The 11,469-nt window shown below is 39.4% G+C and overlaps 1 protein-coding gene across 1 annotated transcript in view; it reads right to left on the bottom strand.

Annotated features, from left to right (window-relative positions):
• Positions 1–242: 242 nt before the first annotated feature.
• Positions 243–11,469, bottom strand: part of PPA1 (inorganic pyrophosphatase 1) — a 35,480-nt gene continuing 24,253 nt past the window's right edge. The window contains exons 7-11 of the mRNA XM_026504374.4: positions 8,814–8,941; positions 8,421–8,506; positions 2,275–2,344; positions 1,200–1,242; positions 243–592 (exon numbers count right to left, since the gene is read on the bottom strand). Of these exons, the coding sequence (XP_026360159.1) occupies positions 561–592; positions 1,200–1,242; positions 2,275–2,344; positions 8,421–8,506; positions 8,814–8,941 (359 nt within the window). The 3' untranslated portion in view covers positions 243–560. The remainder of the gene's footprint in view (positions 593–1,199; positions 1,243–2,274; positions 2,345–8,420; positions 8,507–8,813; positions 8,942–11,469) is intronic.

Genomic DNA, 11,469 nt, shown 5'->3' with positions numbered 1-11,469 from the left:
CAGAAGTTTAAAAGCTTTTGCTTTACAATGGGATGCTAGGAATTAGTAACAATATAGTATCGAGACTACTTACTGCAAACCTAAGGGATTTCGTTCTCAGGTTCCTAAAAATAAAGTCAGTTTCAGTCTAATAGTTATGAAACTGAATTATAAGATCATTGAGAGAAACAAACACCAACTGGCACCCATGCCTGCTTGGCAATGTCAGGCTTCAGAGTAAAGTAAAAATATTATAAACGAAGTTTCAGCAAAATAATTTTATTTTCTAACACATGGTAAACATATACATCCAACATGCACTATTCTCACACTTTTATTCACAAATGACTTCCGAATTACAACCACTTTTTTACTGAAACATGTACTAACAGTTATCTTAGTTGAGATATGAAAAATGCTCTTAGATGCGTAACATTCTGAGTATATTGGTGGCAGCAGAATTTGCTTTAGTTAGATTAGATCTAGGAATTTAAAGCTTTGGAAAGCTACTACTTTTGCATCTAATACTCCAGATGAACAGGATGCAGCAATATATCAGCTTGTACTCCACAAAAGATTCATTAGTTTTTCTGGTGATGGAACCACTTATCCACTGCATTCAGAGAAAAGAAAACCAAATTAGAATTTCTATTAAGAATCAAAATTTAAAATAAAAAAAGAATCAAAACACACCCAAAATATAATGAAGAATACCACCCTTGCTTTAGTATATCCTACCATAGATTACCTTCAAACAAACTTGCACCTCAAGTTTCACTACAGCAAAAACAGGTAATTTATCACAGTGTGTGCTTTCGGGCTTTCTCACTCTCGATCCTCATCAATAAACATGTGATTCTCACCAGAAGAACCTTACAGAGAATTCTAAACGTAAAGGGGGAGAAAGCTGTTTTCTGGGTGAGGCAGCTGGTGGCTCTGATCCAGAGCCCCACTTGCTCCAACATCCACGAGGCATCTACCCGGAACCCGGAGGAGAGCAGTGGGTCACGGTCTGGAAACTGCTGTGATGGGGGCTGGCATGAAGGGTGGCATTACAGCCATCTTTCTTCCCCCATACATTCCGGAACTCTAAAAATGTTTCTTCTTCCCTTCCTTCTCTTTCTCTGTGGATGTACTGTGTAAGATATATCTAGATAGATATAATTTTCCCACACATGCACACAATGTTTAGTGTAATTTTACTAGAATACAGATCTTACCATCTGTTGGTACTGTGCAGGCAGATTCGCATGGTGGTGGTAACTAAAATAAAATAATAATATGTATTAGTCTGATTGCAGAAAAAAAATAAGCTAAAAAAGTATACCAACACAAAAATGAAAAAGAATCTGAACAGAAGATAACTGCCCCAATTTTTAGGTTCTAAAAATAATTTATAATATATAGGAACGAGGCAAGGTTCACTCTACTGCCGAAAAACAAACTCAGGCCCCTTAGCTTTGATTGCACACAGGAGAATAAATAAAAAGAAATGTTGCTTGAAATAACTGATGGGTGCATATACAATGAATTTATATATACACAAATATACATAGAAAGTAGGCAGAGTGTTCTCATCGAAAAGTTAACGACTGTAAACCAATAGTTTTTCCCTTCCAATTTTTCTTATTCACCTCAACTTTGTCAGTATTCACACATAAAGATAAATCTAAATGTACTGGCTTCATTGTTCAATTATTCTTTTTCCTTGTACTACACCCTACGTACAAGGCAGTAAAAAGTCAAACTTCATTTTCTTCTCCTTATTTAATATAGCAAATGAGAATAATTTAAGATTATTCAGTCTTTTGGTTAATCCAAATCAAGTAATTAAAAATAATACAAAGCCAAAATTATTTCTTTCACGAAGAGTTTACTACCTCTCAAGAATGTCTTTTCCAGGGTTATGAACCACGCCTGCACGGTGCCTGAACCTTGACTACTTTCTTAGTCCTTGCTTATAACCAAGTCAAGTAAGATCCTATGAATTCTTTTGGAAAAAGGGCTTATGACGGGTACACAGGATTTGGGTCAGTCGGTACCTTCTGGAATCATTTTGATGGTTATAACTGTACTATTTTCCCATTTAGAGTTGACTAGGACCCTTCTCAGCTTCTCCCTTCAGTCAAATGTCCACTTGTGTGCAATACTGGTTTGTAAGTTCAGGACCTCACACAATAATGTGCATACAGGAGGAACGCCAATATTTGTTGAAAGAAGTACTTTCCCTCCCCGTTAGCAACAGATTTTTTTAGCTACCACGTATGTTCTTTTCCAAGGAAAACGTTTACGTACAGCATCCACAATAGCTTTGGCAGCATCAGGATCACACTTGAAGGGGCTCTCAGACACTGTAGTATTCATGCTATTAAACAAAAGTACTCATGAGTTGCAGTAACAAAACTTGTCTCTTAAGAGTTAAAAAACAACAGACAGAGATGGCAGATGGTAGAGATGGTAGGCCAGATGAGATTCAAGTTTGGTTTACTTGACTCTTAAGTTTATTCAAGTTATAGGATACAAAATCAATACATACGAAAATTTGTTGCATTTTCCATACACTAGTAATAAACTATCAGAAAGAGAAATTAAAGAAAACGATAACATTTCAGTTACATCAAAAAGAATAAAATACCTAGGACTGCATTTTTTTAAAGTAATCTCCATGTCTAATGTGGGATTCAAATTCAGGACCCCCGAGCCGCTTGCTCTACCGACTGAGCCAGCCAGGCACCCCGATTTAGCCAAGGAGGTGGGAAAGCTGAGTACACTGAAACCTGGAAGACGCTAATAAATGGCAACACAGGCCATGCTCATGGGCTGGAAGAATTAACACGGTCAAAATATGCATACTACCCAAAGCAATCCACAGATTCAATGCAATTCCTATCAAAATTCAGTGGCATTTTTCACAGAAACAGGACAAATGATCCTAAAATTTGGGTGGAGCCACAAAAGACCCCAAAGAGCCAAAAGGATTTTGCGAAATAAGAGCAAAGGTGGAGGCATCACACTCCCTGATTTCACACCACAGTAATCAGAATAGTATGGTACTGGCATAAAAACAGATACACAGATCAAAGGAACAGAACAGAGAGCCCAGACATAAAACCCATTCATATAAGGTCAATTAATTTACGATAAAGGAGCCAAGAATATACAATGAGAAAAGGACAGTCTCTTCAATAAACGGTGTTGGAAAAACTGGACAGCCACATGCAAAAGAATGAAACTGGACCACTAGCTTACATCACACACAAATATTAAATCAAAATAGGTGAGACTTGAATGTAAGACCTGAAACCATAAAACTCCTAGAAGAAAACATAGGCAGTAAGCTCCTTGCTATCAGTTTGGGGATAAATTTTTGAATTTATCCAAAAGGCAAAGGCAAAAGCAAAAATAAACAAGTAGGACATCAAATTAAAAAGCTTCCCAACAAAGGGAACCATCAACAAAATGAAAAGGCAACCTACTAAATGGGAGAAAATATTTGCAAAGCATGTATCTGATAAGCGGTTAAGATCTAAAATATATAAAGAACTCACACAACTCAACAGCAAACAATTGATTAAAAAATGGGTAAGAGGATTAGATAGGAAATTTTCTTTTTTTTTTTTTTAAAGATTTTATTTATTCATTTGACACAGAGAGAGAGAGAGACAGCCAGCGAGAGAGGGAACACAAGCAGGGGGAGTGGGAGAGGAAGAAGCAGGCTCCCAGCAGAGGAGCCTGATGTGGGGCTCGATCCCATAACGCCGGGATCACGCCCTGAGCCGAAGGCAGACGCTTAACGACTGAGCCACCCAGGCGCCCCTAGATAGGAAATTCTCCAAAGAAGACATACAGATGACCAACAGATACACAAAAAGGTGCTCAACATCACTCATCATCAGGCAAATGAAAATCAAAACCACAATGAGATGTCACCTCACACCTGTTAGAATGCCTATTATCAACAAGGTAAGAAATAACAAATGCTGGTGAAGCATCTGAGATCAATAGTCCTGGAGGGAACAACACTTGGTTCTTGAAGAAGGATTTCTGGAAAATACTCATAAACTGTGTCCAAACCTTTTAGAAAGTCCATGTGCTTTGATAGAGAAGTTCTACCTCTCAGAATTCAAACATACTTAAACAATGATCCATAAATGTTCAACATATACCATCTCACCATTGATAAGAATGAAAAGCTGGAAGTAACCAAAATGTCCAGCAATGGGGATGATTAAACATGGTGTATCTAGGAGGTAGGATATTACACGGAGATAGAATGTTACATAATATTATAAAAATACTTTTAATGATATGGGAAATATTTATAGTGTTAAATGTTTAAAAAATCATAAAACATGGGGTGCCTGGGTGGCTCAGTCAGTTGAGCATCTGCCTTCAGCTTAGGTCATGATCTCAGGGTCCTGGGATCGAGTCCCTCATCCAGCTCTGTGCTCAGCGAGGAGCCTGCTTCTCCCCCTCCCTCTGCCTGCCACTCCCCCTGCTTGTGCGCTCGCGCGCGCTCTATCAAATAAATAAAAATCTTTTTAAAAAGTTAATTAAAAAAATTAAAATCATAAAACAAAGTATGCATGCAATATAATCCCAATTATGTTTTGAAGTATTACACACACACAAGGACTATTAAAAAAAAACCACTCTAGGGGCGCCTGGGTGGCACAGCAGTTAAGCGTCTGCCTTCGGCTCAGGACGTGATCCCGGCGTTCTGGGATCGAGCCCCACATCAGGCTCCTCCGCTATGAGCCTGCTTCTTCCTCTCCCACTCCCCCTGCTTGTGTTCCCTCTCTCGCTGGCTGTCTCTATCTCTGTCAAATAAATAAATAAATCTTTAAAAAAAAAAAAAAACCACTCTAAATGTTAATAGGAACATCTATGGAAAAACTGATAAGGGAGGCTTTTTTAAAATACAGGTTTTCTTTTTGTTTATCCATAGTTCAAATTTTCCTATATATTAATTATTATAGTACTAGTATAACATGGGCATGATCAGTAATCGTCTACTAAAATGAAAAAGGAAATACCGGCAGTTCTCTGTTACTTAACACGCATTAAGGTCATTGCTATAGATATAAGATACCACTAAAATTGAGACCTTAAAAGCAATGTCTTATGATTGTATATTTTCACACAAATGTGTAACAGCTCACTTTTCCCTCCGTTTGTGAACGACAGTGTTTTCACTTTACAGGACATTGTCCTGACTCACAGAACAGAAGATCCCTGAGATTTATTTTTATACATTAGGATTTTCTCATACTCAGAAAAAAAACCTCGCTGCCCAGATAACTTTTGACATTTAAAAAAAATGAATATAATACATATATATATAGTGAGAAAATTCAAAAAGTCCTAAAATGAAAGCCTTCCTCTCCTCTCCAGATGGTTGTCTTCAAAGGCAATTATAATTTATAGTTCTTGTTTCCCCCCAGAAAAAAAATTTAGATATAAATACATAGATGCTGGTATAGGTGTGGGTGGGTGTGGGGGGGGAGGTGTTTATCCTACATAAATAGGACCATATTAAATATAATACTAGGAACTTTGCTTTTCTCCCTTAATATATTTTGGAGATCATTCCATATCAATCTATCAATCTATCAATCTATCTATCTATCTATCTATCTATCTATCTATTCTTTTAATGTGCCATATACTGTTCTAGTATATAGATGTACTTAACCATTACATTGGTTTTCTAACATTTTGCTATTATAAACGACATTACAATGAACATCCTTATACGTGGATCCTGCTGAACTATGGATATATCCCTAGCAGTGGTAGTGTGAAGAAATACACGCAGTTTCAACGTCTGGACTGGATCCTGTCACACTGCGCGCCACAAAGGGGTAGCCACTTATATGCTCAGCAGTTACGTATGTATGTTCCTGGCATCCCTAGCTATCATCTGATTTTTTTTTTAATTTTTGCAAATGTAATGGACGACATCCTCTTGCTGAATTGCATTTTAAATTATGAGTGAGACTGTGCACCTTCTTCTGTGCAAACTTCCTTCTCCTAGCTTTTTTCTCCATCTATTGAGTGGTTAGTCTTTTTCTTACCGACCTGAATAACCTATTTATATATTAAAGAATTTAGCGCTTCGTTGCATTTTGTTTAAAAAAAAAATGGGAAAAATTGTCTCCTGATTCATAAAAATATCAAAAGGAGACCTTTCTTGTATGGATTTTGAGTTTGTGCTCTGTTTAGAAAGGCCTTCCCTGCTATAATCTAATAAAGAAATTCACTTAGAGGCGCCTGGGTGGCTCAGTCAGTTAAGCGGCCACTTTCGGCTCAGGTTATGGTCTCAGGGTCTTGGGATAGAGCGCCGTGTCGGTCTTTCCTGCTCAACAGAGAGTCTGCTTCTCCCACTGCCCCTCCCCCTGCCCATGCTCTCTTTCAAATAAATAAAATCTTAAAAAAAGAAAAAGAAAAAAAGAAAGAAGTTCACTTATACTTTTTCTAGAATTTTCACATCAAAATTTATGTGTCTGGCATTAAATATTGATGGAAGACAGGGCTGTAAACTCAAACACCAACAGACTGTACCCAATTAACATAAGGGTGTAGAGAAGCTAAATGTAAGAAAATGGGCTGAGCTGCTTCTGAGGGGCGCTCCAGGAGCACCTGCCTGGTCACAGCACCTCTCAAAAACAAAACGAAACAGCCAGAACATGGTGGTGGTTGCCAGTGCACATCTCTGGGATAAGGAGTATATGGAGCAAGGTGGGGATCTAGCCTGCTTTCTTCCGAAACAGCCAGTGGGTCCAAAACCATTCATCTGTAATACTTTGTTATAAACTAATACATCGTCGGGTCTACACAACTCTAAAAGGACTTGAGTGATTTGACTTTCTTCTTCACTATCAAACTTTCAGGAAAACATGACAAAATAATTAACACTCCACCCCGCTACCACTACGCTCATTTTTTTTTCCAGAATTTTCCTGGCTATTTTCACATGCAATTTTTTTCCGATGAAACTGAATGCTATTTATGAACACAGTTTACTTTTCTTTTTAACATATTTTATATTCCTCAACAGTCTTAAAGTTTTCTTCTTCTGGGTCCTGCAGATGTCTTGTTTATACCTTGGTGTTTGGGGTTTTTGTTTTGTTTTGTTTTTAAGATTTATTATTTATTTATTTGACAGAGAGACAGCCAGCAAGAGAGGCAACACAAGCAGGGGGAGTGGGAGAGGAAGAAGCAGGCTTCCCAGTGGCATAGGGAGCCCGAATTGGGGCTCGATCCCAGAACCCTGGGATCACTCCCTGAGCCAAAGGCAGACGCTTAACGACTGAGCCACCCAGGCGCCCCTGGTTTTTTTTTTTCTTTTTAAATACTATATTCTATATGGGCCCTTTTCCTCCATTATTGCTTCTGTTATCAGATGTATAGAAAGGTATCAATATACACATATATTCATTTTGTAGTTGGTCACCTTGCTAAATTCTTTATTTTTCCTCGGGTTTTCTGGGTACAAAATCATATCATCTGTGACAATTTGCTCTTCCTTTTCCAACATTTCTGCACCAAAATACATCTTTTCCCTTATATACTTCATTGACTACTATTTCAAAAACAACGTTAGTTAAGTGGTGATAGAGGGCATTCTCTTGTAAATCTTTAAATATTCAAGAGGAAGTAAATGATCCTGAGCATGGTCAGGCAAGACAGACTTGGAGGTGAGTCCTAACTCTGAGACACTTACCGTGGGGTGACTTCGTTAAGTTTAACTTCCCTGCATCTCTCTCTCTTTTTTAAAAAAGATTTATTTATTTATTTTAGAAAGAGAGAGTGTGTACACAAGCAGGGGGAGGGGCAGAAGGAGAGGGAGAGAATCTCAAGCCGGCTCCGACTCCCTGCTGAGTGCAGAGCCTGGTGCGGGGCTTGATCTCACCACCCCCAGATCGTGACCTGGGCAGAAATCCAGAGTTGGTCGTTTAACCGACTGAGCCACCCAGGCAACCCTCCTGCATCTCTGTTACATGCCTGGCAAATATTTAACTGCTCAATAAATATTAACTATTATTTTTAGCAGTAATAAATTTTGTGTGCATGGTAGATACGGGTTTAGCTGCAATGCATCTTCTGTATTTATATGAGAGAAAAACTTGCACTCAAAATTATTTTACTCACTATATTCTGAGCACCCCGATGTTAGGAAGTCTTTCCAGTGACCCTCACAAAGTTCTGGTCTCACTGTCTCCTTTATAGTTTTAGTTTGTACTTGTTCAGAGAGTATCTTATGAGTACTTTTCAGTTGCTTATATAACTACCTTCCCACTCCCTTTAGCACTGACTGACAAAACCACTTCTCTCTTTTCTAAGGGAATGTAATGATACAGTGTGCTTACGTCATTAAAACCTTTGGAGCAAGCTGGTTTGCTTTTGTGTTAAACATGCAGAGAAGAGTTACTGCTTACCAACTGATTCCCTTCCCATCAGTTTTCTTCGTCACTAATGCTCTCCAATGGTCATGAGTGCTTTTAATAATATCAATTGCAAAATCCTAGAATTTGAAGAGATATGCATTACAATGACAGATAAGTGGTCTTTCCTTAGTATCAACATTTTCCCAAAGACTGATAACTTTCTTTTCTGAATTCACTTCCTTGGGTCAAAAACAGAAGAGAACATTGAAATGAATAAATCAGTATCAAGGCTGTCTCACTTATGTCTTTAAACATTTGTTTTATGACTGTATAGTCTTTAAGTGATAACAATAGAGTTAAATCAAAAAACAAACAAAAACAATATAGTTAAATTAGTCTTTGTAACAAACAGGCTTAAAGCTACACTCCTAAATGACGCATTACCTTATCTTTAAATTCTGCATTGAAAGCAAACTGGTTCTCTGGTTTTCCATCAGGAACCTTGTACCTTCTAAACCAGTCCACAGTAGCTTCCAGGTAGCCAGGTTTCAGCCGCTTGACATCATTAATATCTAAGAAAAGAATAAGCAGATTGTAAGATGCGTATGTAATTCATGCAAAAAATCTCAAGTAGTACTTTCAGAGAGCTATGGGATAGACATCAAAAAAGTAAAAGATAACAGAGCTAACCACCTTGCTGAAAAGAGAGCAAATACACATGAAACGGAAATCATATATAACTTTAAGTATTAAGGCAACAATCAATACAATAATAATTTCTATTAGAGGAGAGGAGGGAGAAATGACTGGGGGCTACATAATTAAAGAACTAGTTTGGCAAGGTTAGGTAACTTCTGTGAGAAGGGCAGGAGATACTAAAAAAGACAGCCTGAGGCTATATTCAGAAGTACACACCCCAACTCCCAGACGGATTAAATCCATCCATGGGTGACATATTAAATGAGACTAGACTTCTGGCTCTGCAGGACAGGCATTCTATATGACAGTGCTCTAGTTCGGACAACAGCAAAGTGTCCTGTTTAAAAAACTTTTCAGGACACCTGGGTGGTTCAGTCAGCTAAGTGTCTGGCCCCTCCCTTTTTTTAAAGATTTTTTTATTTAATAGAGGGAGAGAGCACAAGCAGGGGGAGTGGCAGGTAGAGAGAGAGGGAGAAGCAGGCTCCCTGTTAAGCAGAGAGCCCAATGTGGGGCTCAAACCCCGGACCCTGGGATCATGACCTGAGCTGAGGGCAGACACCCAACCGACTGAGCCACCCAGGTGCCCCGAGTGTCTGACTCTTGATTTCAGCTCAGATCAGGTTCTCAGGGTAATGCGACCCAGCGCCCCCCCCCCCAGGGCTCTGCGTTCTGCATGGAGTCTGCTTAAGATTCTCTCTCTCCCTCTACCCCTCCCCTCACTTGCACTGGCTGTCATGTGCCCTCTCTCAAAATAAATACATACATAAAGTCTTTCTTTAAAATTTGTTTAAAAAATAAAAATTTTAAAAACTTTTCAAGGTGTCTGTATAGCCATCAACAATGCCTAGCCTCAATGTCCTCAAGGTCAACTTTAAATGACCAAACTGCTGTTCAATGCAAGCAAACAGAAGAAACAAGTGCTAAAAAAAAAAAAAAATCAAGAAAAGTATTATTGGAAGGAGAAGTACATTCAACAACATAAGCACATTTAAATTTTATAAAATAACTTTCCTCAAGTCCAATCTATATACTGTGTAGTATAATCTGTATTTCATAAAATAATGTTGCTTGAGTTCAATGTATAATCTGTGTAGATAATGAATATCATGCATTGTTATCGTACCACCAAAGTATAGAAAGTTTACAAAGTGAACCGGGAAATGTATAAACACTGATAAATTTCAAGGAACTTACAAATAACACAAAACGTGTCACCTGATGCTGAAATGTGAAAATCCAGAAATCTGAAATGCAAGCGTGGGCATTTTCCAACACCAATAACCTACTCTCCAGGTCTCCAGGTACAACAGCAACTGGGTGTCCAATTCAATCCAACTCTGACAACATGTACGTGGAGCCAGCATCAGTTCCCACAAGTGAAAGGGCTCAGTCCCACAAGACTGACCCCACTTCAGACACCAATGGCCTCAAGAACTCACACAACTCCCTCCTCAGGTTTAATTTGCTAGAACGACTCCCAGAACTCAGGAAAACCTTTTTTTATGTTTAGTGGCTTATTATAAAGGATACAACTCAGAACAGCCAAACGGAAGACGCACAGGGCAGGTGTGGGGGGAGGGAGGGTGCGGAGCTTCCCGGCACTCTCAGGGTGGGTGCGGCATCTTCTCAGCACCCCCCACATGTTCACCAACCCAGAAGTGCTCCAATGTCATCATTCCAGAGTTTGAGAGATCTCAATCTCCAGTCTCCCCTCTGGGTCCCAGAGGCCAGTGGGTGGGGCTGAAAATTCCTACCCTCTAATCACTTTGTCTTTGGTGACCAGCCCCAGTCTGAGGCCAGCTAGCAGCCCTACCCAAGTCACCCCATTAGCATAAACTCAGGTTTGAAGAAAAGGGCTCATGATGAATAACAAAAAAATACACTGGAAACACTCAGGAAATTCCAGGAAGTTTTTCGCCAGGAACCAGAGATAAAGATCGAATATATTTTTGCATTATACCACAGCCTGGAAAACTACAGCAGCTCATCCCCGCTCTGACTGTGAACCCGACCTTGAAAGGTATGCTGGATCCAGACTGGGGACCCTCAACACCAGACCCAGAACCCAGTCAGCTTTCGTTGCTCATCTTGCACGCTGTGTGCACAAAGACAAAGCCAGGGGTCTGCGAGACTGCAGAGTGGTCTGCCTCCTAACACACATCGAGATCCTACCAAAGACAGCACACATTCTGTGCTGTTCCCTCTTGGGTTTGACTTTCCTCATCAGCCAGCCAGTACTGGTGTTGTAGCGTACATGGAACCCCAAGGCTCACGTTCACCGCTTCCCATAAAGTGACAAGGCAATCTGGCTATCGCGGGCCCCACAATGAAAAAGAGGATCAATGCGTCCAACCTGGTTGCTTTAGTGGGTAAGCAGTCCTCTTCCATGGCTCTGTGTGGA

Source organism: Ursus arctos, unplaced genomic scaffold (genome assembly GCF_023065955.2).
Source record: "Ursus arctos isolate Adak ecotype North America unplaced genomic scaffold, UrsArc2.0 scaffold_7, whole genome shotgun sequence".
In the NCBI taxonomy this organism is placed as follows: domain Eukaryota; kingdom Metazoa; phylum Chordata; class Mammalia; order Carnivora; family Ursidae; genus Ursus; species Ursus arctos.
Note: the sequence above shows the minus strand (reverse complement) of the source record. Positions and strands in the feature narration are given on the sequence as shown.